Genomic DNA, 27,302 nt, shown 5'->3' on the forward strand with positions numbered 1-27,302 from the left:
GTCCCACCCCTAGGGCAGGACCTAGTCGCGTACCCACCCCTTTCTTTAGGATAAAGGCAGGAGCGGGGACCCCTTCCAAACTAGATCATCTTTGAATCAAGAACTACTTTCTACGAAAGGAAACTCAAGACTCTTCTCAAGATTTCTCCCTTGTGACTAAGGAGTAGTCACCCTGCATCAGCAGGCACCATCCAAGAACACTACGATTTGCTGCACGTCCTTCCTCCGGAATCCGACTGACCAGCACGACGAGACCCGGCTTCCCTGGCACCTCTGACCTCTACCCACCTCTGCAGCTAAGCTGAGAACCGTGGGTGCGACGAGACCTCGAGGGACCGGCCATCATCAGAACTGCACGACTTCTATCCAGCACGACCGCCGAGGGATCCTCTGGTGAGTGCTTTGGGGTCCGAGAAGCCCCGACCCTGAGCAGCTCCAGCACCGAAGTCCAGCCTCCCAGCATCTCCACGATCTGCGTGGGGCCCTTCTGCTTTTTGCTGCTCACCGCGTTGTTTGGCTACTAGCCCGCTGGCTTGTGGCCTTCTTAACGACGCCCGACGACATCACTACTGCTGGTCTGGTTGCTCCAGACTGGCCCTTGCTCCCTTCCAAAAGAGGAGCACCCCGGACCCTCCTGGTCCACTCCAGACGCCATTTTAGGTCCACCGCGTGGGCTTGAATTTGCCAAGACTTGTTGCCCCAATCCTGGGTCCAGCGACGTCGACAGCATCATCCATCGTGGGACAGCTCGTACCTCTATCCTGGTCACCGACAACGCCTCCTGGTCCGTGAGACTGCAGAGCCCAGCGTCGCCCACTCACCTAGTCGAGGTGACTACCATCCGGTGCCCTCCTGGTGCCACCTGACTACTGGCTAGTAGTCACGAACTTGGTCCCCTCTGCTTTCAGGTGTCATCCATCTTCGATCCAGGCTTGGATCACCCGAACAATCTTCACTGGTCGCCTGCCAGCAACTCCTTTTCTTCAGGCTCCTGGTTCGTCAACGAGGATTCCCGACGTCTTTTCAGACCTATGCAGCCGCAGCCCCTGGGCTAGGTAACTTCGGCATTTCGGTGCCCCAGCATAGCCTCACTATCCAAGGGTCCAGATCCACTTTCGTTTTTGACCTACCTAGTCGGGTTCGCCCGAGAACACTAACTTTGTCTTTACTAGCCTCCATAGACTTTGTCCCGCTTCCCACGTGAGAGTGCACACTCTGCACCCGAGTCCCCTAGGCCTCCTATTAGTAATCTGAAGGTTCAGTAGTCAAGTCCTAGCAATTCCAAAGCCTATTAGCCCAGTACTTACCTGCTAGTAATTTCGCATTCCACTTTCATAGTATATGGTTTTTCGTGCCCCACGGGCATTTGTGTAAATTGTGCGACTTAAAGTATTTTCGTAAGAGTTTTGTTGTGTGCTTAGTACCCTGTCCTCATAAAGAGTACAGGGCTGTTGTGATCTAAATAAATAACTGTTTATTTTCATAACACTTGTGTGGTGTCCTTTCACTGGGTGTTCAAGGGGTATATGTGTGGTAAACAGCTGGCTTAACACACCCTCTCGAGTCTTTAGCCTTAGACTGCTCGTATCCACGCTACTAGGATAGCTGGTCCATAAGGTTGACTTACAACCAATCATCAATAAGGGTTGTTTGGACTGATACAGAGTGTTCACTAGAATAGTGAACATTATATATCAGGCCAACTTCTCACACCCTCCGCTATAAAAACGTCTAAAGGGAGAGGGTTGTGTGAGGATTTTACAAGATGAAGCGTTTGGGTCTGATGATGTGGCTTTGGACCCTCTTTAAGATGAGCATCGAAAGGAGCCTCTATTTGATGGGGACTGGAGCGCTCCCATGGACTTCGCCCCTTCAATATCTTTCTTCATTTTTTCTAAAGCCTCATCGACTTGAAGGTTAAACAGTTCATGTTTGTCAAAAGGACTGTTTAAAATAGACTGCTGAGCTTCAGGTTCAAACCCTGAAATCCTGAGGCAGGCATGTCTTCTTAAGAGAACGCTGGTATTAATTCCCCCCGCTGCCGTGTCCGCAGCGTCTAAAGCGCTTCTAATGGAGGAGTTAGAAATGAGTTTACCCTCCTGCACCAACTGTTGTGCTTTAATTTTGTGTTCATCTGGGAGATATTGAAGTAGTTGTTCCATTTCATCAAAGTGGATCACAAAGATTTATTATATTTAATTAACAGCAGTGATTCATTGTTTCCTTGAAATTCATATCTCCAAAACCCTCTGGTGGATTTTTATCGTTGAGGTATTTATTTAAAGTTAAAATCACAACCTATTTTTTCATAAATTATTGTCAGATTTTTATTGAGTTGTGCTCTGCGAGTTTAGGACCGGGTGAGCCCACTGCTATTTGCTGTCTCTGGGAGAGCTGTTTTGAGACCCGCTCTCGCCGCGCTCTCTCCGCACCCGCATCGTGGATTTGGTCACCGATGGGAGCCGCTGTACATCGCTGGAGTCGTGACTGATGACTGGGGGGCGAGAGGGCTAGCCTGAAGAACGCGCCGAACGCTGCAGGGACTCCAAGTTCCAGGAATCCCTGCCTGACACAGCTGGTCACGCGTTCGGCTGCTAGCCCCGCCCGCACAACATTGCTCAAAATTCCCTCGCCTCTCCACCGCCTTTGGGATTCTCTGCGAGTTTAGGACCGGGTGAGCCCACTGCTATTTGCTGTCTCTGGGAGAGCTGTTTTGAGACCCGCACCTCGCCGCACCCGCTTCGCGGGTGCCGCACCGTGGATTTGGTCACCGGTGGGAGCCGCTGTACATCGCTGGAGTCGTGACTACTGATTGGGGGGCAAGAGGGCTAGCCTGAAGAACGCGCCGAACGCTGCAGGGACTCCAAGTTCCAGGAGTCCCTGCCTGACACAGCTGGTCACGCGTGTAGGAGAGTAGGGTCTGCAATCCTATGATCACCCAGATTTTTTGCTTTTGTTTCACTGGTTTACGACTTTCTCTGGCTGTGGGCCTGCCAATCAGACCCACAGCCTGGCTGTTCTCTTTCTAAACTACGATATGTACCCTAGGTGCATTTACCAATTGGTGCTGGGCCACCTTATCAGACCCCGTAACGCAGGGCATAGGTGTACCCAGGGCCGCCAGGGGCTGCCGCATGTATTATGCCACCCCTGGCTGGCCTCCTAAATTTGACACAACTGGCTGCATGACAGCTGGGGCAAAGTCGTGTAATCACCCTTTGCTTTAGGTATAGTAGCTCTATATCTAACCATACAACGGACACCCGAGTCCCTGTCAGTCACTCCTATGGCAGGCCTTGACAATCCTGAAGGCAGAGTGCGTGGGCTCGTGTGAACTAGGTTCTGGCCCGAGCCGAGCCCGGTTGCAGCTTGCGGAATCAAGACCCAATGGCTGTTCCATGATAACGCGTACCACATCGGTAACTTCGGTGTCGCGTTATCACGGCATGTCGAGTAAGGTGTCATACGAATCGGGATGCTGCCCCCTCACCAATTCTGGCGACGAGGTTAGCATTCCGCCCTTCTAGAGGGACACGACATGAACGTAACTGTGAACCCCGGTTAAAGTTAACTAAAGCCTCAGCTCCACAAAATGGATGCTGCCACCACAGACACGAGTCTGACCTCCTGCTGCTGGGAGACCTTCCAGCGAGGAGAGCTCGGACAAAGGGTTTCCTGTCGAGGGCGGTGTTCGCGCCGTCCCAGACAGGGTTTGTGTATTCTGGGCAGGTAGAGCTTTTGCGAGAAGGTGACTGCGGAGTGGCACCCCGGTGCTCACTACGCATCTGCCGGTCAGAACCAGTTACAGGGGCGCCAGCCCTGGCCTGGGGAAAGTCCGGCAGGGGAAAGGGGTGTAACTGCCCCCTTCCTGGTCCCACCCTTAGGGCAGGACCTAGTCATGTACCCACCCCTTTCTTTAGGATAAAGACCGGAGCGGGGACCCTTCCAAATTAGATCATCTTTGAATCAAGAACTACTTTCTACGAAAGGACATTCGAGACTCTTCTCAAGATTTCTCCCTTGTGACTAAGGAGTAGTCACCCCGCATCAGCGGGCACCATCTAAGAACTCTGCGGTTTGCTGTAAGTCCTTCCTCAAGGAATCCGACGGCCCAGCTCGACGAGAACCGGCTTCCCTGGCACCTCTGACCTCTATCCACGTCATCAGCTCAGCTGTGATCTGTGGGTGCGACGAGACCTCGAGGGACCGGCCATCATCAAAACCTGCACGCTTTCTTAACCAGCACGACCATCGAAGTAATTCTCTGGTGAGTGCTCTGGGGTCCGAGAAGCCCCGACCCTGAGCCGCTCCAGCACCGAAGTGCAGTCTCCCAGCATCTCCACGATCTGCGTGGGGCCCTTCTGCTCGCCGCTCAGCACGTTGTCTGGTCACTAGCCGCTGGCTTGTGCCCTTCTGTGACGACATCCGACAATCAACACTGCTGGTCTGGTTGCTCCAGACTGGCCCTAGCTTCCATCTTTGCGAGAAGCACCCCGGACCCTCCTGGTCCACTCAAGACGCCATCTTAGGCCCACCACGTGGCCCTGAGATCTGCCAAGGCTTGTTGCCCCATCCTGGGCCCAGCGACGCCGACAGCATCATCCTTCGTGGGACAGCTCGCACCTCCACCGTGGTCGCCGACAAACGCCTCCTGGTCCGTGAGACTGCAGAGCCTAGCATCGCCCACTCACCTGGTCGAGGTGACGGCCAACTGGTGCCTTCCTGGTACCCTCTGACTACTGGCTAGTAGTACGAACTTGGTCCCCTCTGCTTTCAGGTATCATCAATCTCTGATCCAGGCTTGGATCTCTACGAACTATTCATCACTGGTCGCCGGCCAGCAACTCCTTTTCTTCCGGCTCCTGGCTCGTCAGCGAAGACCCCGACGCCTGTAAGACTTGTGCAGCCGCAGCCCTCGTGGCTAGGTAACTCGGCATTTCGGTGCCTGCATAGCCTCTTTACTCTAGGGTCCCGAGTCCCTCGCTTCCGACTTGCCTTATCGGGTCCGCCCGAGACCTTAAACTTTCCGTGTCCTCGGACACTTGTTTTAATTGTGCACTTGAAGTATTTTCCTAAGAGATTTGGTTTGTGCTTAGTACCCTGTCCTCATAAAGAGTCCAGGGCTGTTGTGAATCTTAATAAATATCCTGTTTATTTTCATAACACTTGTGTGGTGTCCTTTCACTGGGTGTTCAAGGGGTACATGTGTGGTAAACAGCTGGCTTAACGCGCCCTCTCGAGTCTTTAGCCTTAGACTGCTCGTATCCACGCTACTAGGATAGCTGGTCTATAGGTTGACTTACAACCAAACACCATAAGGGTCGTTGGAACGATACATAGCGGTCGCTAGAATAGCGAACGGTGCATATCGGGCCAACTTCTCACATTGGTGAGCAGCGGTTGGGATTTGAGCTTGCTGTTGTTTTACCACACGTATCCTAAGAATATCTTGTTGAAAGATCACATAAGTACTGTTAGTACATATAACTAAAGCTTAGAATACTCTGAGTTCTACTGAACCAGCTGTTGCAGCTCCTCAAGGCTTAGCACACCTTGGCTGCAACTCTTAGCAAGGGAATAGTAGGTAAACACATAGTGTAGGTAGGTACATCACTTACACCACACTAGAAACAGTATGTCGGACAAAGGAGGAAACTCTGAGTCTCCCCTTGTGTCAGTTGACCCTCCACAGGTCATTCCTTCAAGATATACTGCGCTGAGCTTCAAGGAGTTAAGACAGGTGTGTCACTCCCGGAAGATCAAGCAGGGGTCTAACCCCACAACGTCCTTTCTGATTGGTCTCTTGGAGACTTATGATGCCAGAAAAGCTGAGACCCGTCTTAGCTCTTCTAATCCAGAAGGAGACATGCCTCCCCTCGAGGGAACCAGAGACGATCCTGACCTCATCCACCTCGCAACTGAGAACGAAGATGTGGAGGATGATGAGGATGAGGATCCCTCTGGGGATGAGGCAGATAAGGGACAGGTAGAAGTCGTTAGACTAAGCAGGTCCAACTTAAGCAAACATGATAGTGGTACCGGGGGACCCCCAGCGCTACTGTCAGGTCCGCTTAACATTGGGAACGGACGAGCCCGATCTCTGTCAAGAGACTCTGGCAGATCCCTTCAAACCAATGGCTCTCACAACTCTTCTCAAAGAGGGATGACGTCCCCTCAGAGGAGAGTGTACGAAGCTAAGGAAAGGGCAGCTAAACTGAGGATTGAGAGGGAAGAACTTGCCCTGGCCAAAGAAAGGCTTGCCTTTGCTAGAGAGCAACAGTTAAGTGGGGTAGTCCCCACTGGTGGCAGCAATATACCTAGCAATAGGGAAAGGAGTTTTGATACGAAACACCTTGGTAAGATAGTGCCCCCCTTTAAAAAAGGGGACGACATCCACAAGTGGATAACTGCTTTGGAGAGGGCCTGCACTGTGCAGGGTGTTCCCCAGAGTCAGTGGGCAGCTATCTTGTGGCTCTCCTTTGAAGGAAAAGGAAGAGACAAGCTCCTCACCACAAGGGTAGAGGACGCTAACGATTACCAAGTCTTGAAAAATACACTCGTTGAAGGGTTCGGCCTAACCACTGAGCAGTACAGGGTGCTGTTCAGGGATACCCAGAAAACGCAGTCTCAAGATTGGTCTGACTTTGTCGATTGTGCCACTAAGGCTTTTGAGGGCTGGTTGCTGGGCAGTAAGGTTACTGATTACAAAGGATTGTATAATTTGATGATGAGAGAACAAATTTTAAACAATTGTCAGAACCAGTTGTTGCATCAGCATCTTGTCGACTCGGATCTGACCTCTCCCCAAGAATTGGGAAAGAAGGCAGACAGATGGGTTCGTACAAGAGTTAAACAGAACCAGGGCCAGAATCAAGGTGGTCAGAAGAAAGCAGACCAGAAGGGTAAAGATTCTAAGGGGGAACAAAATGACCAGAAGTCTTCGACAGGTCCCCAACAACCCAAAGAGGGTGGGGGTCAGGCTCCCCAAAAGAAGAAAGAAGGCCAATCCAAAAGATGGTGCCAGTACTGCAAAAGTAAATCTCACTGGTTTAGTGAGTGCACCAAGAAAGGAGGAGGGCAGGCTCCTGCCACTGCAGCCCCTAAGGCACCTGTGCCCCCTAGTACAGCCAGCAGTGGTAGTGCACCTCCCAAGGGTTTGGTAGGGTTAACCCTGGGTTCTGAGGGGCGTGACAACTTAGTTGGCACACTCACTCAGGCTGTCCTTGTCAGTACAGGGGACGTGGACGTGTCCCCTGACGTAAGTCCCAATACCTTGGGCAAATACCGACAGACGCCTTTCATAAATGGAAAGATGGCTCAGGCCTATAGGGACACTTGTGCCAGCGTCACCATGGTGACGCCTAACTTTGTGGACCCTGGACAGATCATGCCAGGTACGGAATTCCTGGTGACCAATGCAAGCAATGTCACTACCAATCACAGTATGGCAATTGTAGCTTTCTCCTGGGGAGGGGTAACTGGCCAAAAGAAGGTTGTAGTTAGTTCAGACCTCCCAGTGGATTGTTTGTTGGGCAATGATTTGGAGTCATCACAATGGTCAGAAGTGGAGCACCGGACTCACATGGAAATGTTAGGCTTGCCAGCACATGTGTTCGCTGTGACCAGGTCACAGGTCAGGAAATGCCCCACTGAACAGGTGCTGGATCCTGGAACAACGGACCAGACACCTCCCAAGAAAAAGAGCGGTAGGGTTAAGGCTGTGCCTTCCCCCTTGCCCCAGGTCGTGGATCAAGTCTCAGAGGAGGCTGACCTACAGGAATTGAGGGAAACTGAGCCTAGGGAGTTCGAACTTGATCAAGTTGAATTCTTGGGTTCAGGGGGACCCTCAAGGGAAGACCTGGGGAAGGACCAGTTAGACTGCCCTTCTCTTGAACCCCTCAGACAGCAGGCTGCTGCTGAGGCTGCTGGGAACGCCACAGGTACCCACAAGGTATACTGGGAAAATGGACTCCTGTACACTGAGTCAAGAGACCCCAAGCCTGGCATGACCAGGAGGCTGGTTATACCCTTGTCTCAGCGTGGTTTCCTACTTACCTTGGCCCACGAGATTCCCTTAGCAGGTCACTTAGGCCAGACGAAAACGTGGGACAGGCTTGTCTCACACTTTCACTGGCCTCATATGAACGAAGATACCAAGGAGTTTTGCCGCTCCTGTGTCACTTGCCAAGCCAGTGGTAAGTCGGGTGGCACGACAAAGGCCCCCCTTATACCAATGCCTGTGGTGGGGGTGCCCTTTGAACGGGTGGGGATCGACATCGTCGGTCCCATGGAACCACCAACAGCATCAGGGCACAAGTTTATACTGGTGGTAGTGGATCATGCCACCAGGTATCCTGAAGCTATTCCCCTTAGGACCACTACAGCACCTGTTGTGGCAAGAGCCCTAGTTGGAGTATTCTCCAGAGTGGGCTTCCCTAAGGAGGTCGTCTCCGACAGAGGTGCAAACTTTATGTCGAGCTACTTAACTGCTATGTGGAAGGAATGTGGTGTCAACTACAAGTTCACTACACCCTATCATCCACAGTGCAATGGGCTTGTTGAGAGATTCAACAGGACCCTGAAAGGGATGATTCATGGACTACCGGAAACGCTTCGGCGTAGATGGGACGTCCTGATCCCCTGCCTCTTGTTCGCCTACAGAGAAGTCCCACAGAAGGGGGTTGGCTACAGCCCTTTTGAACTTTTGTACGGGCATCCTGTAAGAGGACCCCTGTGTTTGGTGAAGGAAGGATGGGAGAGACCTCTCAAAAAGCCTGCAGCCAACATAGTGGACTATGTGCTTGGCCTCCGCTCGCGGATGGCTGAATACATGGAGAAGGCATCTGAAAACCTTAAGGCCAGCCAAGAACTCCAAAAAGCTTGGCATGACCAAAAGGCTGTCTTGACTGTTTACCAGCCCGGACAGAAGGTGTGGGTGTTGGAGCCAGTGGCCCCAGCAGCACTCAAGGACAAATGGTCCGGGCCCTACACCATCCTGGAGAAAAAGGGAGAGGTCACCTACCTGGTCGACCTGGGAACTCCCCGGAGCCCCCACAGGGTGCTTCATGTCAACAGGCTCAAGGCATATGTCGACAGGAAGGACATGAGTTTGCTCATGGCCCTAGATGAGGGACAGGAGGAGGAGAGTGACCCTCTCCCCGACCTGCTCACTCAGAATCCTGACGATGGATCGGTAGATGGTGTTGTCTTTTGTGGCAGCCTCTCCGAACATCAACAGAAAGACTGTAAACAGGTTCTTCAGTCTTTCAGACATATGTTTTCTCTAACCCCCAGTCAGACCGATTGGTGCACCCATGAGGTTGACACTGGTGACAGCTTGCCCGTCAAGAGTAAAATCTACCGGCAGCCTGATCACGTTAGAGACTGCATCAAGAGTGAAGTGCAGAAAATGTTGGAGCTGGGAGTCATTGAACCCTCGGATAGCCCTTGGGCTAGTCCCGTAGTTCTAGTGCCGAAACCTCACACCCCGGGCGGTAAGAAAGAGATGAGGTTCTGCGTAGACTACAGGGGTCTCAATGCAGTCACTAAGACTGACGCCCACCCCATACCAAGGGCAGACGAGCTTATCGATAGATTGGCTTCGGCCAACTACTTAAGTACGTTTAACCTGACAGCTGGGTATTGGCAAATCAGGTTAGCTGAGGACGCCAAGCCTAAAACCGCATTTTCAACCCCTGGTGGGCATTATCAGTTCGTGGTGATGCCCTTTGGTCTGAAAAATGCACCTGCCACCTTCCAAAGGTTGGTGAATCAAGTCCTTACTGGGCTGGATGACTTCTGCGCGGCGTATCTTGACGATATTGCTGTCTTTAGCTCCACCTGGGAGGATCACCTGGTCCACCTGCGGAAAGCGTTAGAGGCTCTGCAAGCAGCAGGCCTCACTATCAAGGCCACCAAGTGCCAGATAGGGCAGACACAGGTTGTATACCTGGGCCACCTTGTAGGTGGAGGCCAGGTTCAGCCACTGGAGAGCAAGATACAGTCAATCAGGGACTGGGCTCCTCCAACCACCCAGACTCAGGTTCGAGCTTTCTTGGGCCTGACTGGTTACTATAGGAAGTTTGTCAGGAACTATGGTTCAATTGTGACACCATTAAATGAACTGACAAGTAAGAAAATGCCAAAGAAGGTTCAGTGGACAGCGAGCTGTCAAAAAGCATTCGATGACCTAAAGCAGGCCATGTGCACGGCGCCTATCCTCAAGAGTCCGGACTACTCCAAACCATTCATTGTCCAAACAGATGCTTCTGAGTTGGGTGTGGGAGCTGTTCTTTCTCAACTGAATTTTGATGGTCAAGACCAGCCCATTGCTTTTATAAGCAGAAGGCTGACCCCTAGAGAGAAGAATTGGTCAGCTATTGAGAGGGAGGCCTTTGCTGTGGTTTGGGCCCTGAAGAAGCTGAGGCCATACTTGTTTGGCACTCACTTCAAGATTCAGACCGACCATAAGCCCCTCTTATGGCTAAATCAGATGAAGGGTGAAAACCCCAAACTGCTTAGGTGGTCCATTTCCCTACAGGGGATGGACTTTACAGTGGAACATAGACCTGGTACTGATCATGGCAATGCCGATGGGCTCTCCAGATATTTCCACTTAGAACATGAAGACTCACCTGGTCAAGGTTAGCTTATTGTTCCGACGTTTGGGGGGGGGTCATGTAGGAGAGTAGGGTCTGCAATCCTATGATCACCCAGATTTTTTGCTTTTGTTTCACTGGTTTACGACTTTCTCTGGCTGTGGGCCTGCCAATCAGACCCACAGCCTGGCTGTTCTCTTTCTAAACTACGATATGTACCCTAGGTGCATTTACCAATTGGTGCTGGGCCACCTTATCAGACCCCGTAACGCAGGGCATAGGTGTACCCAGGGCCGCCAGGGGCTGCCGCATGTATTATGCCACCCCTGGCTGGCCTCCTAAATTTGACACAACTGGCTGCATGACAGCTGGGGCAAAGTCGTGTAATCACCCTTTGCTTTAGGTATAGTAGCTCTATATCTAACCATACAACGGACACCCGAGTCCCTGTCAGTCACTCCTATGGCAGGCCTTGACAATCCTGAAGGCAGAGTGCGTGGGCTCGTGTGAACTAGGTTCTGGCCCGAGCCGAGCCCGGTTGCAGCTTGCGGAATCAAGACCCAATGGCTGTTCCATGATAACGCGTACCACATCGGTAACTTCGGTGTCGCGTTATCACGGCATGTCGAGTAAGGTGTCATACGAATCGGGATGCTGCCCCCTCACCAATTCTGGCGACGAGGTTAGCATTCCGCCCTTCTAGAGGGACAGGACATGAACGTAACTGTGAACCCCGGTTAAAGTTAACTAAAGCCTCAGCTCCACAAAATGGATGCTGCCACCACAGACACGAGTCTGACCTCCTGCTGCTGGGAGACCTTCCAGCGAGGAGAGCTCGGACAAAGGGTTTCCTGTCGAGGGCGGTGTTCGCGCCGTCCCAGACAGGGTTTGTGTATTCTGGGCAGGTAGAGCTTTTGCGAGAAGGTGACTGCGGAGTGGCACCCCGGTGCTCACTACGCATCTGCCGGTCAGAACCAGTTCCAGGGGCGCCAGCCCTGGCCTGGGGAAAGTCCGGCAGGGGAAAGGGGTGTAACTGCCCCCTTCCTGGTCCCACCCTTAGGGCAGGACCTAGTCATGTACCCACCCCTTTCTTTAGGATAAAGACCGGAGCGGGGACCCTTCCAAATTAGATCATCTTTGAATCAAGAACTACTTTCTACGAAAGGACATTCGAGACTCTTCTCAAGATTTCTCCCTTGTGACTAAGGAGTAGTCACCCCGCATCAGCGGGCACCATCTAAGAACTCTGCGGTTTGCTGTAAGTCCTTCCTCAAGGAATCCGACGGCCCAGCTCGACGAGAACCGGCTTCCCTGGCACCTCTGACCTCTATCCACGTCATCAGCTCAGCTGTGATCTGTGGGTGCGACGAGACCTCGAGGGACCGGCCATCATCAAAACCTGCACGCTTTCTTAACCAGCACGACCATCGAAGTAATTCTCTGGTGAGTGCTCTGGGGTCCGAGAAGCCCCGACCCTGAGCCGCTCCAGCACCGAAGTGCAGTCTCCCAGCATCTCCACGATCTGCGTGGGGCCCTTCTGCTCGCCGCTCAGCACGTTGTCTGGTCACTAGCCGCTGGCTTGTGCCCTTCTGTGACGACATCCGACAATCAACACTGCTGGTCTGGTTGCTCCAGACTGGCCCTAGCTTCCATCTTTGCGAGAAGCACCCCGGACCCTCCTGGTCCACTCAAGACGCCATCTTAGGCCCACCACGTGGCCCTGAGATCTGCCAAGGCTTGTTGCCCCATCCTGGGCCCAGCGACGCCGACAGCATCATCCTTCGTGGGACAGCTCGCACCTCCACCGTGGTCGCCGACAAACGCCTCCTGGTCCGTGAGACTGCAGAGCCTAGCGTCGCCCACTCACCTGGTCGAGGTGACGGCCAACTGGTGCCTTCCTGGTACCCTCTGACTACTGGCTAGTAGTACGAACTTGGTCCCCTCTGCTTTCAGGTATCATCAATCTCTGATCCAGGCTTGGATCTCTACGAACTATTCATCACTGGTCGCCGGCCAGCAACTCCTTTTCTTCCGGCTCCTGGCTCGTCAGCGAAGACCCCGACGCCTGTAAGACTTGTGCAGCCGCAGCCCTCGTGGCTAGGTAACTCGGCATTTCGGTGCCTGCATAGCCTCTTTACTCTAGGGTCCCGAGTCCCTCGCTTCCGACTTGCCTTATCGGGTCTGCCCGAGACCTTAAACTTTCCGTGTCCTCGGACACTTGTTTTAATTGTGCACTTGAAGTATTTTCCTAAGAGATTTGGTTTGTGCTTAGTACCCTGTCCTCATAAAGAGTCCAGGGCTGTTGTGAATCTTAATAAATATCCTGTTTATTTTCATAACACTTGTGTGGTGTCCTTTCACTGGGTGTTCAAGGGGTACATGTGTGGTAAACAGCTGGCTTAACGCGCCCTCTCGAGTCTTTAGCCTTAGACTGCTCGTATCCACGCTACTAGGATAGCTGGTCTATAGGTTGACTTACAACCAAACACCATAAGGGTCGTTGGAACGATACATAGCGGTCGCTAGAATAGCGAACGGTGCATATTGGGCCAACTTCTCACAACGCGTTCGGCTGCTAGCCCCGCCCGCACAACATTGCTCAAAATTCCCTCGCCTCTCCACCGCCTTTGGGATTCTCTGCGAGTTTAGGACCGGGTGAGCCCACTGCTATTTGCTGTCTCTGGGAGAGCTGTTTTGAGACCCGCACCTCACCGCACCCGCTTCGCGGGTGCCGCATCGTGGATTTGGTCACCGGTGGGAGCCGCTGTACATCGCTGGAGTCGTGACTGCTGACTGGGGTGCGAGAGGGCTAGCCTGAAGAACGCACCGAACGCTGCAGGGACTCAGCTGGTCACGCGTTCGGCTGCTAGCCCCGCCCGTGGTATCCTCAGGTGCTATATCTTAAACCTCGACCTCCGCTACGCAGGAGCGTGCGGGAGCGTCGCCGGGAGAAGCCCGGGACAAGGGCGGGCCCTCTGAGGCCCTCAGAGGCCTGTGGAGACTGGACTGGGCCACAGGATTTGCTTTGATTCTGCGGGGAAGGACCCTATGTAACGCACTGTGAGTCTCTATTCGAACTTTTGGTATGGGCTAAGAGTGCCTATAGTTTTGGGGTTGTGTGCATAAACATTTGTTTATGTGATGTCTGAAAGTAATTGCGATAAATTTGTATCTGGTCAGGGTACCATGGATAATTACCTGATAAAGAAGGTAAATCAGATAAATATTGAAAGAAGGGCTTCATTAGGTCATGGGAGTCCTAAAACTATACAGGAAGAGGCGTCCCTCTTAGTGGCGGACACCTTGATGCCTAATAATCCCCCAATTGGAGTAAGGAAAATTGTGATGGCGTTGGCTCAGGTACATGCCGAAAGGCATGAAGATCGGCCAGACATCCCTATGGAGGTTAAAGAGCATGCTTCGTCACCCCCAAGATCGGTCAGAAAATATAAAAAAGCTCAACCGAGACGTAGGAGAAAACAGTATAATAAAATAGTAGACACTGCTAACCCTAAAAAGGGTCTTTCCCTGGATTCACTGATCGGAAGACGATCCTCCCTGGGACAAATAGGGACTGTAACACCGCTGAATTTAACAATCAGTAAACCAGCACAAAATGGTCTACTTAATACAATAGATACAGAGGATAAAGAAGGAATGTCAGCCAATCCTAGCCCTGATGTTTCCTTGTTGAGCACACTTCCTAATACCTGTGTGTCCTTGTTGAGTTCATACAATAGTAATGATGAAGGGTTATCTAATTCCCCTAGATTTTCTATTACATCTTCGCCTAATACAAACTACACGCCATCACCCAAGGCCAAAACTAAAAAAAGAAGGGGTTGTCCATTAAAGAATCGACATGGCAAAGTACAAAAGAGGGGTCCAACTCCAACACTGTTAGAGTCAAATGATTCACTGATTCCACCTAGGGTCCCCTTAATGACAACTGACTCTCCTATTAGTGACGGTGGCTTGCTGGAAAAATTGAAATTTTGGTCACAACATTAATGAAACCACTCATAGAAAAGACCAGCTTGATCAATGCTCACCTAGACTTGATTGATAAGAAGGTGGAAAAAAATACACTCCTATTATCGGAATTGACAAAGGGGTTAAATAACATGAACCCGAGTGTATAACCTGCAAAAATGAGGTTACCAACAAAAACAACTCCACCATGTCTCATTCCCCCTGTAATACCTAACCATGTTGGAATTGAGTCAACCTCTCTTCCCCCGAAAAAAGTACAGACACCCCCTTTGCTGAAGATGAAGTCAGCTTCCAAAGTTCAAACTACTAATAAAGTAAGTGAGCAAAGGGATGATAATGTGATTCTAGAAGAAAAGCCAGAATCCACGCAAAATAATGTCTCTAAAGATAATGGGGTTGGACATCCGTATAATACAAACTGGCAGTCGCATAGAATAGTTGATTTACCACCAGAAGCTGCCCCTTATGCGATTATCATGACGGGTGTCCCTGAGCTCCCTTTAGGCACCAGGGAAGACCATCGAGCCCTAAGAAACAAAGTCATTCACTGGCTATGTAACAACAGACCTCTGCCTGCCCATATTAACGGGGAAATTGTGAATGCTAGGCGTTCTATTTGGGTGGGCTCCAGACCCAAAGATAGGAAAGGGGATGTAATTATAGTCAACTTTAAAGATCAAAGAGCTGTTAGGCATATTGGGGACTGGTATGACTCAAGAAGTAGCGGTTCCATCTCTACACATTATTTTAGCTACTTCTATCCATACCACCCAGTTCAACATCTTAAAAATCGGGAAGTAGAAAAGCAACCCCTGAACAGGTTTGGATTTAACCATCAAGATCATGGTCAGATTCCTTTTTCTCAGCCACATAGAGTACTTAACTTCCATCCTAGGCAGTTTTATCCATCAACCCCAGGCCCTAGTTATGGAAATAATTATTTTTGGGATGGTAGAGGTATAGCCCTACCCGCCTATAATATTCCAACTAACAATAGATTTGGTGTTTTCTCAAATCTTGATTATGTGGATTGACACAAGAAGGATACTCGCCAAATAAAATATCAGGACTAGGGGAGTATATTGGTGAAGTTAAGGGAACTGAAAAAGATCAGAAGCTATGGGAAGGCAATGAGGCCATTATACCAGTAGAAACTGCCTGTATAGAGAACCCTGGTGAGTCTGAAGAAGTGTGTCCTCAGTACCCTTGATCTAAAAGAGGGGGATGAGCATAGAGGAGTGAGTTCCCCGCCACACGACAGGGTTCTGGGTAATGTGTCCCTGTCTGATCCCGTAGTAAATGAATATAGTAAATCCTGTTCATTGCTATTTTGGAATGTGGCAGGATTAAGGCAGAAAATTAAAAACCCATTGTGGGAAATTGTTATAAATGGTTGTGATATTTTAGCCCTTCAAGAAACCTGGTCTACTGTCCCTGTGTATATAAATGGTTATAGAACCTTCTTCACTCCGGCAGTGGGGGGGGGGGGTTTGGGGGGGCAACCGGGGAGAGCAAAGGGAGGCCTAATTCTGTTCCTCTCAAACCAGCTCAAGTATGAGCGGGTATGTTTTACGCCGAAATCCTGTTACTATCAATTAAAAACCTTGAGCAACAAGAGGGGAATTAAAGTTGTGGTTATCAACTTCTATAACAATATCCCGAAAAATGAAATTCCCAGCACCTTAAAAATGCTGAGGGAGGATATACAATACGAAATAGACAAAAACGACAAGGAAGTAATAATTTTATGGGGGGGGGGGGATTTTAATTGTCCGCTCTGTGCAAAGGGAAAAATAGGTATCTGTGGACTAATGTTAGACCAGGAGATTACCCTAACACATTTTGACCACTCCTTGATTGGGGACTTTTTAAATGAATTATTGTTCATGTATGATATGGGTTTTGACAATGAGATAGCCCATAAACCCACTCCCTTTATGCCTACTTTTATTGGTAGAGGAGCATCATCCACTATTGACTATATCATTTCCTCAAATAGTTTTAGTTATAGAATTATTAGGATAAAGTCTATGGAGTTACCAATAAGTGACCATTTACCCCAAATAATGGAGGTTGAAAACCCATTTTTGGGCCAGCATGAAGACGTGGATTCTTTATGCACAGCTCCTGATGTGGTCCTTGGGAGACAAAATGGGTACACTCTAAAATGGGGTAAGGTCGTCCCAGAAATGTTCCTAGGCAAATTGCTGTCGGAGTGTTCGGATAGTTTTGCGATTTGCCTGGGTGAGAAGTCCAATAGTGAGCAGATATTAGAGCATTTTAATAAAATTGCTTCAACAATTAAAAATAGTCTGCGGGTGGAGGTAAAGCTTCGGGCAAAGGGTAAGAAAACCTGGTTCGATAATGCATGTACTAGGGCCTTAACTACATTGAAACATGCTATCCACAGGACACCCCGAGACCCTTTGGAAATAAGAAGTTTTAGGAAATTATATAATGAGGCTTTAAAAAAGAGAAAACATGAGATTAAAAAGGAGGCCTTAGAAGCTCTATGCGAAGCTTCACTGTCCAAGGATGCATCCGCATTCTGGAGGGCAGTAAACACTCATTTCCTCTATGACAATCTCAAGGCGCGCATTGAGATTGCTATCACTGAGGAGGACTGGGTAGAGCACTTCTCAAACCTTTATAGGTCTCATGATGAAAGCCATATTTTAGACTCTACTAAAATGGGTGATTTTGAAGCAGGGGCCGAAAAATTGGTGATAACCCTAGAGGAAGTTACGATGGGCCTGAAAGCAACGAAGGGTGGCAAGGCCGCAGGTCCTGATGGGATTCCGGCAGATTTGTACAAAGCAAATATCGAGATCTGGGGCCCCATGCTGGTGCAGCTTTTTAACGCTGCACTAGCAAGGGGCCTAAATCCATCTTGGCTTACCTCGGTCATTGTGCCGCTATACAAGAAGGGAGACAGACAAAACTGTGTTTGTTATAGACCAATCTCCCTTCTAGACTCATCGATAAAAATCCTCGGGAGAATCATCTTGGCAAGACTTCAAAGCTGGGCTGAGGAGAAAGATAATGAGTGACCTACAGTATGGATTTCAGAAGGGCATTGGAACTGTTGAACAATGTTTAAATTTAATGACTATTCAGCAAAAGTACACGAGGGTAAAAGGTGAACGCTTGTTTCTCACGTTTGTAGACTTATCGTCGGCTTTCGACTGTGTGTCTCATGTCAAGCTGTGGGTAATCCTGAAAGGGTTGGGTGTGGAAGACTCCATCATTTGTTTCCTGAGAGAACTATATGCAGGAGCCACAGCATCTGTTCGTTACGGTAAGGGGGGCGAATGTACCAGAAAATTTGGCGTGGGACGTGGAGTACGCCAAGGGTGCGTCCTGGCACCATTCCTATTTCTGGTATACATAAACGGACTTGAGCGCCATCTGCTGCAGGAGTGCAGGGATATGCCCAGGGTTGGCAAGAGATCTATCCCCGCACTCCTGTATGCGGATGACGCAGTCCTAATGGCACGCACTCCCTTAGCCTTACAAAACTTGATAATATCTTTTGAGAATTTCATGTCGAGTTTAGATTTAAAAATCAATTGTAGTAAAACCTTCTCCATGAACTGTGGCATAAGATCTAGAAAGCACATGCAACGTATGTTTATAAATAAGGTTCCTCTGGAAAACACTCCCACTTTTCCCTATCTTGGTATTTTGTTCCACGAATCTGGGCTTTGGACAAGTGCTGTAAAGGCCAGAACTCTTTTGTTATTAAAAACAATAATGGCCTTAAAGAATTTCATATAAAAGCTGGGCAAGAAACCAATTCGAGAAACTTTAAGCATATATAATGCCACGTGTATATCAGTAGCGTGGTATGGCTCGGGTCTTTGGGGATATTCGAACATAGAATTAATTCAAACAGCCGAAAATAAAATTTTGAGGTATGTCCTGACAGTCCCACAAAGTGTGGCGACTTACATCATTCATACTGAACTGGGACAACCCCATATATCTGACACAATTAAAACACAACCCATCCTCTTGTGGCATAAGGTATGGACAACTAATGAGTGTGTCATGAATCGGACTATGTTGCAGGATGTATTAAAACTGGACAATGTGGGTAGATTTGAATGGCTAGATTACGTTAAACGTTTTCTTACTGATATTGGTTGCCAGCAATATTATGAGGACCCACTTTTAATGTGCAATATATCCAGAAAAGTGTTAAAAAAACTGTGTATGGAATACCTCAAGGAAAAGAGAAGGCGAGAGGAAATGAGAAAAAAGACTGTTACCTCGCATCTCTTGTTATTAACTGGTGACAAAGTACAGCCATACTTAACCCTGCTGATGCCAAATTATGATAGATTTCTCTTGTCCCATTTTAGATTAAATATTGTTTTTACACTCTTGTCCTTCCCAGTAATGAACTTATGGATGTGAAATTTGCCTACCTGCCCGTGTGATGATTCCTCGCCCCAATCTGACATCCACATTTTATTTTTCTGTAAATTTTATACTTTACCACGTAGAAAATTCATTGTCCCATTCCTCAAAGAAATTAATTTAAACAGATGTCGCCCAGCCTTTTTAGAATTCCAGAGAAGAGAATGGACACTGTTTTAACTGTTACTGTAGTTTTAAACTTTTTTAAAAATGTTTTTAAATTACGGAAAACAATTGGTGTTGATGAAATTTATTAGAATCATCATTATTAAATAACTTCCTTGTGTAAATGGTTATATCTATACTGTTGCTTTTATGGTTATTGTCTTTTAACCGAATAAAGTACTTTTTGAACTTTGAACTTGAGTTGTGCTTCCTTATTATTGAATTGTTTTGGTACTTTGTTATGCTTTAAACTTGTTCCTTTGATAAAGTCTGACAGCACAGTCCAGGGTAGCCCTGGCTCAGAGCAAAGATTTTCAAACAAACCTGACGGAACTGGATACGGGTTTGTGCAATTATTATGGTGATGTTACACAACCACATCAAGTAATAATCCACATTTCCTCACATTGGGGACTAATCTTGCCCTTTATTGGTCTTTAGACAGAATAACGGGAAAAAATATCCTCCCATCAAAATATCAAGTCTCAAATATTGTGATATGAAAATATCGTCCGCAAGAATATCGATGTCAAGAATATCAATGTCAATATCGATGTCAAGAATATCGATGTCAAGAATATCAATTGCAAGAATATCGATTTGAAGCGAAGTAATGGTGGATTTCAAAATATAAAAGTCAATAATATCGTCTGCAAAAATACAGTTGTTTAAAATATTGTTTTTTAATTAGTGTTATGTATTTTAGTATATATTTTAAGGAATGTGATTTAATTGTTTTGTATACGATTATGTTTTCCAATATATCTGTTACATTTTTAGTAGTTATTAAGTTTAATTTAATGAAATTTCGTGTTTTTTAGTTCTGCAGCGGGTCATGGGTTTCTAGGGGTATAGGGTGGAAAGTAATTTATTTATAATACATTAATGATTGTTTTGTATTTAATATTTATTTAGTTAATATTTATTTGTGCTTTTTTTGGGGGGGGTACATTTTATGTGTGGGGTGTGGGGTTTATAGGGGTAAAGGGTAGTCATTTATTTTTAATTTATTAATAATTAGTTGTTAATTAATATTAATTAATTATCTGGTAACTGATTATGTTAATTGTGTAATTGTTTTAGATGCAGGTTGTGGGATTATAGGGGTGCTGAGTGGGAAGTACTTACCATTAGAAGTATAGGATGACAATATTTTTGACATCCATATTTTGGTCATGATATTTGGGTATGGGGATATTTTAAGGGTCGATATTTTGTCAGTGAACCCGCTTTATTCTTTGATTCACAGTCTTTGTTTTAATACATCCTATTTCAGACTCAAGACTGTCAAGGCCACGATGAAGGTTTTTACCCTGAAAAGGAAGGTCTCCTGTATGCTTTCGCTGACCATGCTCTGTGACGATGAGGAAGACTTGCAAGATGGGGAGGAGGGGGCGTGTCAGGAAGTGTTTCATTTGACGAGTATTGAACTATCGTAAAGATGCTTGGGGCTGTCCTTGGGGTGGCACTAAAAGGCAGAAATGGGAAACCCCTGTGAATGCCTCGTGTGATGCGCATATAATGTACCCGCTCTGATACCCTAAAGGGTCATGTTCGCGCTATATAAAACTTTATAAATAAATAAACCCTTAACTGCGAGAGTCACTTGACTTTACTAGATAAGGGGGCCTCCAGCCGCGCAGCTGAGGTCAGGGGTCATGTCGGCAGCTGGAGGCTCCGGTCTAGGTATTTCTTACATCCACCTGGCTATAGCACAAATTCCTAGGGACGAGTCACTAATTCTAGAAGTTTCTAAAGTTGGGTCTACATGTTATGTTATGTTAATAAAAAATGTATTAAGCGCACTATCACCGGTTGGTTTCTTGGTGCTGAAATTGACAGTAACATAATCAGGAGTGTGGGGTGAAGAGTTATTGATATGCTTGTCTGTAAAGCCAGGTCTTTAAAGCTTTCCGAAATGAAAGGAGGTCCTGACCCAAGTCAGATGGCCAGTAGTGGGGGCCCCAGTGTTTGACGCTGTCTCCGGTAAGGACTAGCTCAGTTTTGCCCGGGTTGAATTTCAGCTGGTTTTGGTCCATCCAGGATTTGATGTTCCTCATGGTCGATTGAAAATTCAAGATGGAGGTTTCAGAATTATCAATCGTGAACAACAGCTGTAAATCGTCTGCGTAGTTAAATACCATCACCTGCTCATCTCTAAGGGCCTGAATCAATGGGAGGATATAGAGGTTGAACAGGTGAGGTGACAGGGAGGAACCCTGTGGAACTCCGCATGTGATGGACTGTTTGGTATCGACTGGTTCTCCAAGCCGTACTGCCTGAGAGCGGTTCTCCAAAAAAGACATCAGCCAGTGGGCCGCCGTGCCCCGGATGCCGGCCTGTCTGACACGGTCGATTAAAATGGTATGATCGACCGTGTCAAATGCGGCCGACAAATCCAGGAGCACCAGTGCCTGGGGAGAACGCCTATCTGCACAGTCCCAGAGTTTCCAGGACTGTGGTTACCACTGCCTCCGTTGAATGTGCAGGCCGGAACCTGGCTTGATGGGGTTCAAAGCAGCCGGATTCCTCTAGGAAGTTTGAAAGGCATTTAGCTATGTGAGCCTCCAGCACCTTTGCCAGGTAGGGAAGTAAGGATATGGGCCGGTAGTTTGCCTTGCAAGACGGGTCAGCCCCAGGTTTTTTTAGGAGCGGTATGACCGTCACTTCCTTAAAGGCCAGTGGAACTAGGCCGGAGGTCAAAGAGTCGTTCAGGAGAGTAAAGGCAGGGGCCGGGAGGGCGGAGAAACACTCTTTTAAGATGTACGGGTGGCAGCTGTCTGATGGAGCGCCGGATTTAACTCTTGCCAAAAGTTCCTGAAATTGATCCGGGGTGATAAGCGGAAAACTGCTAAGAATGCCAGAACTATTGTTGATTGCCATACCAATAGTAGTTGGAGTCACAGACTGTGGGATGCGGGCTTTGATGTCCACAATTTTCTCATTGAAATAGATATTAAGTGAGTCACAAAGGGACTGAGTCGGAGTTATCCTGGGGCGTACGCTATCCAGATTCGTTAATTCGTTAAGAATAGCGAAAATGTCCTTAGATCTGTTTGAAGATTTAAGGACACGAGAGGAAAAGTAAGCCGCTTTCGCTGCGGAAATTGTAGAACAACAAAGGCTGTGGATCCTACGTCTACCCAGCCCGGATCTCAACAATGTGATCAACAGAACAAGGATGGCTGGATAGGAAAAGTCATTATCATTAGTGATAGTGACGTAGTCAAAATGTACTACGTAACCAAGGCCTTCTGTACCAAAAACAAATTTATTTAGTTTTTTTGGTTTTTAGATTCATCAAAACGTATGGACAAACTAAAGACTGTCACGACAGTGAATACATGAATACAGTATTTACATTTATGCACAACTACCAATATACATTATTTACAAAGTGAGAGACACACAATTTGAATGAATACAGTTGTAAAAGACACACCAAAAGAAAAATGACATTAATCAATATCCAAACATAAATTGTATTTATATACAGTGAAAAAGTTCCTACAAACAAAAATAACCAGTCCTTAGGGGTATGAAACCAAGGGACAGGCGGGGACAGATGGAGTGGTACGCCTGCCTGCCTGACACCACTGTGGTTGCGATTTGTATTGGGTTACACCACTAGGGTTCCAGATGGTATTGTACTTTTACTTCCTAGGTGCACCCTTTTTGAATGACCACAGGGTAGGTATGTCGACGCGTTTCGAACCAGGTTGTTGGTGGTTCTCTTCAGGACGGGGACTGGGAACAATGCGTCTGCACGTGGCAAAGAATGTGCCTTGGTGTCGGTAATTCGCCGGTGTGGGGATAAATTCTGCAATTTGCCGGTTAGGATTCTTTCAGGTGTAGTTGTCCGCCACGCGGTACACACACGGGAAGGGAACTGCTCACATAATGACAGTGTTTCTATTCACAGGCTGGGCAAGTAGCTTGTATAGCGTGTGGCTATAGATATCACTTCAGGACCGATATATAATAGGCCGGTACTTGCTCGGGAGGATTCAATCACTCGAAGTCTCGCAGACTGGAACACGCACGGTCTGACAGCTGCGGAAATGGCATTCATATATTCCTTCCTGGCCTTAGTGAACCCAATCTTTAAATCAGGGTCATAGTTGCGTCGCCATTGACGTTCCAACTGGCGCCCATCTTTGGGCGTCAGCGCGCCGTGCCAGTCTGACTTTTTTATAGGGGGCATGCAAATCACTGTAGCCAGCCAGAAAGATTGGATTCTGAGGAATTAATGTCACAATGAGGGTTGGCTAGTGTCTGTAGGAATGCTGCTCTATCCAGAGTATTCCATTTCCTAGCTAGGCCGCCTGTGGCTGTTGTGATTGTCCTAGCAGAGGGAAAGATTAGATTGAATTTAAGAAGAAAATGATCTGACCATAGGCAGGGCAGAGTTATCGGGGTTGTTACAAATGGAGTGTTGGTCCACGCCTGGTCTAAAATGTGGCCCTTGCAATGAGTCGGGGAGAGCACTAGTTGTGAAAAATGTAGGTTTGTCGTAAGTTCTGTAAGTTCGCTCGATTGGGGGCTTTCCATGGGGTCATTAAACCAGTAATTTAGGTCGCCTACTAAGAAAATCCTGGCGTGATCCAATGCTTGGTTGGCGACTTGATCGCTTAGTACAAGAGGAAATGTTGGCATCAAGTTAGGAGGTCTGTATAGGAGGACACATGCCATCGTCATATGGGAAGAGTCAATCTTTAGCACTAAGTTGTCCGTGTTTGATAGTGTTAGGCAGGTCAGAGTGGTAACTTTCAGACTTGTGTGAATAACTGCCGCTACCCCCCCGCCCGCTTTCCCTGCATCCCGATCTGCATGAATAATATAGTAATTAGGTGGAAGGGCTGCTATTATATCGGGGGCGGAATCAGGGGTCAGCCAAGTTTCTGTGAGTAGGAGGATGTCCGGTTTCTCCATGTCCAACAGAAGGAAGATATCCATCTGGTGTTTCACCAGGGAACGAGTGTTTAAATAGAGGATTACCAGTGAGTGGGGGTGCAGGTCGGGATAAACCTGGCTGTTTACAGGAACTACCGGAGAACAGCACTTAGTCAATATGCCATATCTACTGACCCGTCTGAGTGTCTCCTTTGGCAGATAGCCCTGACCTTTGTTGTATTCCATAAGATCATCCCTGGAATAATGAATAAGACAGGCAGCATGCCCTGTCCCTGGTCCCGGCTGGTCGCGGACGGGTGCAGACGGGCTTGTCTTTGGCGCGTCTTCGGTGGGACGCCGGCGCGCCCGCTGCGCTTCCTGGGCGGGAAAATCATTTTATGGACCTAGAGGTGGGAGGGGCCGAGCACTGCACCGCTCGCCTGCTCCTCACCTAAGATGGTGGATTCAGCTCTGGACCCCGGCAGCGCCTAATCGGCTGCGATGGGGACGAGCAGGATCGGAGGAGCAAAAGGACAGTAGGTAGACTTTAAAAATAATGCCCAAAATGAACAATGGGTCAGTTAAAAAATGAACTGAAGTGCAAATAAACACAAGTGCGCTTTTAAAATACAGTTCTGCTGCTCACTCACATACAATCAGTCCCGGCTTCCACCTTAGGGCACTCACATCCGCGTGCACACTGTCAATCGGTGCACGCGGTCCAAATCGGCGTTTTTATGGAGACCGAGGTGGGAGGGGCCGAGCACTGCACCGCTCGCCTGCTCCTCACCTAAGATGGTGGATTCAGCTCTGGACCCCGGTAGCGCCTAATCGGCTGCGATGGGGACGAGCAGGATCGGAGGAGCAAAAGGACAGTAGGTAGACTTTAAAAATAATGCCCAAAATGAACAATGGGTCAGTTAAAAAATGAACTGAAGTGCAAATAAACACAAGTGCGCTTTTAAAATACAGTTCTGCTGCTCACTCACATACAATCAGTCCCGGCTTCCGCCTCAGGACACTCACATCCGCGTGCACACTGTCACACATGTCTGTACTGCCTTTACTCTGGGAGCTACTCTGGTTGGCAGATGCCGGGTGACCTCTGTCGAGGACTTTGTACGTGAAATACAGAATTGTTATCATGTTTTTTGTATTTGGAGACCGGTGCACTCGGTCCTCGGTGACTTCTTTGAGGGCCAGAGAGGATAGAGATGGGGTTCAACCCCACTTTACTGTCCACATGAGGTCACTGTGGGGATGCTGACCCCTTCGTTACCTGTTCATGGAGGGTGAGGGGTCTTACCTGTCTTATACTGGTCCTTGAAAGACGTGATGAACTCATGAGCGTTGGCGTCTCTGGCCACCTTCTCAACAGCATCCATGGGCTGTAGCCCTAACCCGTAAGAGATGTTCTCCTGCAGAGAGCGGGCGAACAGCACCGGCTCCTGGCTCACCAGCGCCACCTGCAGAACAGACAAGGTAAAACATGGACACGCTGTGCTAAATCTCTAGCGCCACCTGCAGAACAGACAAGGTAGCACATGGGCATATAGTGCTAACTCTCTAGCATTACCTGCCGAAGAGACAAGGTAACACATGGACCACCAGTGCTAACTCTCTAGCGCCACCTGTAGAAGAGACAAGGTAACACATGTACACACAGTGCTAACTCTCTAGCGCCACCTGCAGAACAGACAAGGTAGCACATGGGCATATAGTGCTAACTCTCTAGCATTACCTGCCGAAGAGACAAGGTAACACATGGACCACCAGTGCTAACTCTCTAGCGCCACCTGTAGAAGAGACAAGGTAACACATGTACACACAGTGCTAACTCTCTAGCGCCACCTGCAGAACAGACAAGGTAACACATGGACCACCAGTGCTAACTCTCTAGAGCCACCTGCAGAAGAGACAAGGTGACACATGGACCACCAGTGCTAACTCTCTAGCGCCACCTGTAGAAGAGACAAGGTAACACATGTACACACAGTGCTAACTCTCTAGCGCCACCTGCAGAACAGACAAGGTAGCACATGGGCATATAGTGCTAACTCTCTAGCGTTACCTGCCGAAGAGACAAGGTAACACATGGACCACCAGTGATAACTCTCTAGCGCCACCTGTAAGAGAGACAAGGTAACACATGTACACACAGTGCTAACTCTCTAGAGCCACCTGCAGAAGAGACAAGGTGACACATGGACCACCAGTGCTAACTCTCTAGCGCCACCTGTAGAAGAGACAAGGTAACACATGTACACACAGTGCTAACTCTCTAGCGCCACCTGCAGAAGAGACAAGGTGACACGTGTACACAGTGCTAACTCTCTAGCGCCACCTGTAGAAGAGACAAGGTAACACATGTACACACAGTGAAAACTTTCTAGCACCAACTGCTGAAGACACAAGGTGACACATGGACACACAGTGCTAAATCTCTAGCGCCACCTACAGAAGAGACAAGGTAACAACACCTAGGCACATAGTGCTAACTCTCTAGTGTCGCCTGCAGCAGAGAAAAGTTGACACATGGGCACAAAGTGCTAACTCTCTAGCGCTATCTGCAGAAGAGACACGGACACATGGACACACTATAATGGCGCACCATTGCCACCTGCAGAAGAGACAAGGACACACTATAATGACTCAACATTGCCACTTGCAGGAAGGGACTGAGCACTCCTGGGGATGCAAACCTAACTCTGCAAGGTCCAATAAGGGACAGGGTGGCACATGGGCAGCTAATCCCGGCTGTACACTACCTGCTACAGTACGGGGCCGGGGAATAGACGGGCACATAATCCTGACCCTATACCACCTGCTACAGTAAAGGGCAGGGTGACATATGGGCATATAATCCCGACTCTATAACACCTGCTACAGTAAGGGACAGGGTGACACACAGGCACATAATCTGGACTCTATATCACTTGCCACAATATAGCACAGGGAGACACGGGCACATAATACCGGGTTTGTACTACAGGGTGCCACACGGATGCACAATACTGGCTCTATATCACTTTCCACAGTAAGAGACCGTAATAAGGGTACATAATCCCAGCTCTATATCACCAGCTACAGTAAGGGACAGGGAGACATATGGAAATATAATACTGGCTCTCTTCCTGTGCTTAATTTGAGCCAGTGCCGGTGCTCCGCACTGCACTTAATGGTCAACACTGGCACTTATAACAGCCTGTCAGATGCTGATAATCAAAGGTA

At 48.4% G+C, this 27,302-nt stretch overlaps 1 protein-coding gene across 1 annotated transcript in view; it reads right to left on the reverse strand.

The window, feature by feature from the left end:
- Positions 1–25,920, reverse strand: part of LOC147663553 (uncharacterized) — a 48,341-nt gene extending 22,421 nt beyond the window's left edge. Inside the window, exon 1 of the mRNA XM_086950367.1 lies at positions 25,378–25,920. Within this exon, the coding sequence (XP_086806493.1) occupies positions 25,378–25,456 (79 nt within the window). The 5' untranslated portion in view covers positions 25,457–25,920. The remainder of the gene's footprint in view (positions 1–25,377) is intronic.
- Positions 25,921–27,302: the final 1,382 nt, after the last annotated feature.

This window comes from Lissotriton vulgaris, unplaced genomic scaffold (assembly GCF_964263255.1).
Source record: "Lissotriton vulgaris unplaced genomic scaffold, aLisVul1.2 SCAFFOLD_628, whole genome shotgun sequence".
NCBI lineage: Eukaryota > Metazoa > Chordata > Amphibia > Caudata > Salamandridae > Lissotriton > Lissotriton vulgaris.